The sequence below is a fragment of the Sinocyclocheilus grahami genome, unplaced genomic scaffold (genome assembly GCF_001515645.1).
Source record: "Sinocyclocheilus grahami isolate Dianchi unplaced genomic scaffold, SAMN03320097.WGS_v1.1 scaffold1737.1, whole genome shotgun sequence".
Classification (NCBI taxonomy): Eukaryota; Metazoa; Chordata; class Actinopteri; order Cypriniformes; family Cyprinidae; genus Sinocyclocheilus; species Sinocyclocheilus grahami.
Genome location: NW_015506916.1, coordinates 95,520 through 98,796, shown reverse-complemented (window position 1 = coordinate 98,796; position 3,277 = coordinate 95,520). Strand labels below are relative to the sequence as shown.

General features: G+C 42.0%; 1 protein-coding gene across 1 annotated transcript in view; it reads right to left on the bottom strand.

The window, feature by feature from the left end:
* Window positions 1-3,277, bottom strand: part of LOC107572343 (RNA binding protein fox-1 homolog 2-like) — a 45,077-nt gene that overhangs the window by 5,475 nt on the left and 36,325 nt on the right. Inside the window, exons 6-7 of the mRNA XM_016258777.1 lie at window positions 2,327-2,414; window positions 2,145-2,231 (exon numbers count right to left, since the gene is read on the bottom strand). Coding sequence (XP_016114263.1) covers window positions 2,145-2,231; window positions 2,327-2,414 — 175 coding nt within the window. The remainder of the gene's footprint in view (window positions 1-2,144; window positions 2,232-2,326; window positions 2,415-3,277) is intronic.

The window sequence follows — 3,277 nt, the reverse complement described above, 5'->3', positions numbered from 1 at the left end:
CGTGAGTGTGTGTGTGCGTGTGTGTGTGAGTGTGTGTGTGTGTGAGTGTGCGTGCGTGCGTGTGAGTGTGCGTGCGTGCGTGTGTGAGTGTGCGCGTGAGTGTGTGTGTGAGTGTGCGTGAGAGAGAGTGTGCGCGTGTGTGAGTGTGTGCGCGTGTGAGTACGTGTGCGTGTGTGAGAGTGTGCGCGTGAGTGTGTGTGTGAGTGTGAGTGTGCGTGAGAGAGAGTGTGCGTGTGTGTGAGTGTGTGAGTGTGTGCGCGTGAGTACGTGTGCGTGTGTGAGAGTGTGTGCGTGAGTGTGTGTGTGCGTGAGAGAGAGTGTGCGTGTGTGTGAGTGTGTATCTCTCAGATAGGTCCTTCAAGGTATCTTGGAGAGGTGAGGTCTCCAAGTCACAACATCTAGCTACTGGGGTGCCTCAGGGCTCAGTTCTTGGACCACTTCTCTTCTCTGTCTACATGGCATCACTAGGTTCTGTCATTCAGAAACATGGCTTTTCATATCACTGCTATGCTGATGACACTCAACTCTACCTCTCATTCCATCCTGATGATCCGACGATAGCTGCTTGCATCTCAGCATGTCTAACAGACATTTCTTGCTGGATGAAGGACCATCACCTTCAACTCAACCTGGCTAAGACAGAACTGAACCATCTTCAAGAATCGAATAAAAAAACATCTCTTCCATCTTTCTTTGACCCTCTAACTGTAGCACTCTCTATTCTATTTTAATTCTACTTTATTTATTTATCTGTTTTTATATAAAAAAACTAACACTAGCTTTCTGTTGTTTTCTATTCTATCTACTAGTTTTTCTTTGTGTGTGTATATATATATATATATATAGATATATATAAATATAAAACCTTGCTGCGTGTACTGCGTTAGGCTAACCGAGGCTTGTCATTTGCACTTGCATATTGTTGCTCTTTTGTTAGTTTCGATTGCTTCTATTGTCATCATTTGTAAGTCGCTTTGGCATCTGTTAAATGACTACATGTAAATGTAATCACGTTGGAAAGGTCGTAGGCAGAAGTAGTAATGAACTCCATCTGATTTTCTCCTCCAACTTCAAAATCATCTGACATCATTGTTTTACCTTTATTTATTTGTTTTAGGGGCGTTTGATTTGGTCTTAAACCCTGGGATGGTGTTTCCACCTACGTCACACGTGTGACACAATCGCAGAGCTAGTGCAAGATGAGCATTTGCATTTAAAATGCATATAAACTGTAATTTATTTGAAGAAAATGACCGATCGTTTCACTAGATAAGACTTTTATACCTTGGCTGGGATCGTGTAGAGCCCTTTGAAGCTGCATTGAAATGGCGATTTGAACCCATTGGGAACAATAGAAGTCCACTATATGGAGAGAAATCCTGAAATGTTTTCCTCAAAAACCTAAAAAAAACATTCTACTGAAGAAAGAAAGACATGAACATCTTGGATGACATGGGGGCGAGTAAATTATCAGGAAAGTGAGCTGATTCTTTAAGGCCCGTGCACACCAAGAGCAGTAACCATAAAGTTCTAAAAATGGTTGCAGAGAACAGTAGACAACTACAACGATATAGAAGAGCGACATCGTGGGGATTACTTTCAGAACACTTTTTCCAGCTGATGACCAATAAAACACTGACAGGACAGCTAGTCAGGATTCATTCGTATTTAAGCACATTTAAAACAGCGGAGAAGCTCTACACAGCAAACATCAAATTACTTCAGTGTCCAGAGCTAGTTTCGACAACATTGTTTTGCCTCGTTTGCAGTGAAAATAAAATTTTCATAATAATGTCTTTATTTCACTACATTTAAATGTAGCTTAATGAGGACATCTGCTGGTTAAAGCCGTGTAAAACCAACAAACTGATAATGACTAAAAAAGTTTATCTTCAAAAGCGAAACTCAGAGCAATAAATTCTCTCTGCTCCTCTTGTCTCTTGTGCTTTGGTGTTTACATGTCTCTCGTTACTTTGAATTGCAGCACGCAGATTTAGAAGAAACAGACGTACCATTGACTGGTGCGGACGCATATAAAGTTTCGTTATAGTTGTCATTATTGGTGTGAACGGGCTTTAAAATGTTGTTTACGCTGCACATCATCTCAGAACATTCCCCATCACAGAGCAATGATGCACTCTAACAGGAAAGTGGAAAATCCGTTTGCGTCTCACCTGCGTAGAGCTCCGGTGCGTACATCGCGTTCATCATATGACTCAATTTCCACCCCGCTGAAGCCACACAGAGAGAAGAGCCTCAGATTAACCACCTGGCCTCGTCGCTAACAACTGAACAAAACCTGAAAACTGTGGCGAGCTGGTTTTACCGTAGGGCAGCGTGCTGAGACCTTCTCCGTTAGTATATGGGCTAACCATCTTCTTATTGGTCACCACTCGAGCCGTAGCGTTGTTGACCTGTTCATCAGAGAGAGAACGAGCATCTGATCAGAGACGCAGAAAACAAAGCACTGGTGCATTCAATCTAGAGCTGTTCTTATCCAAACACCTGCAGTAAACATCATTCAGTCGCTGAGAATTACGTCATTAACATGTGCTGAAGTTCACAAATCTCAAAATTAAGATATATTAAAATTAAGTATATTTACAGCTACAGCAGAAATTGTGGACTCATTGATATTCCCTTATATTGCTTCATGCATTATAAAAAACTCCCACTGATTTTCAAACATTCAACACAAAAACCCAGAAATCAATGCGTAAAAGCAAACGAAAAACAGGGCATTCCATTGCTAAAAATGAAGGAGAGAGATAAATAGAGAGAAACAGAGATCACACATGACGAAATCAATACACTGTGCACGGCTCTTAGCAAAATCACATTCAGCCAATTACAGTTCATTAACCAGAAATGAGAATATCAGCCAATCAGCAAGCATCAGATGCAGCCTATGGACCAATCCAAATACTCTGCAGCCTAATCCCGCCCCCTCGTGAAAAAAACACATCATACCGAGAAAGAGGAGGGGGGGGGGGGGTTCAGAAACAGAGGGATGCAGGAAAGAAAAAAAAGAGCCAGTCGACATTCAATGAAACCACAAAAACTGGAGAAGAAAAGAGAGACAGACAGACAGACAGACAGAGAGAGAACAATCCACCCAATCAGAAACGTCAAACTCAAAAAGCCATCCAGTTTGTCATGAACAAGTACACCAAAGTGCGTCAAATGAAAGGAAGCCTGTGATTGGTTGTTGTCAGACCTTGTGAGGAGTGACGGAGTTTATGGGTGAGAGAGAGAGAGAGAGAGAGAGAGAGAGAGA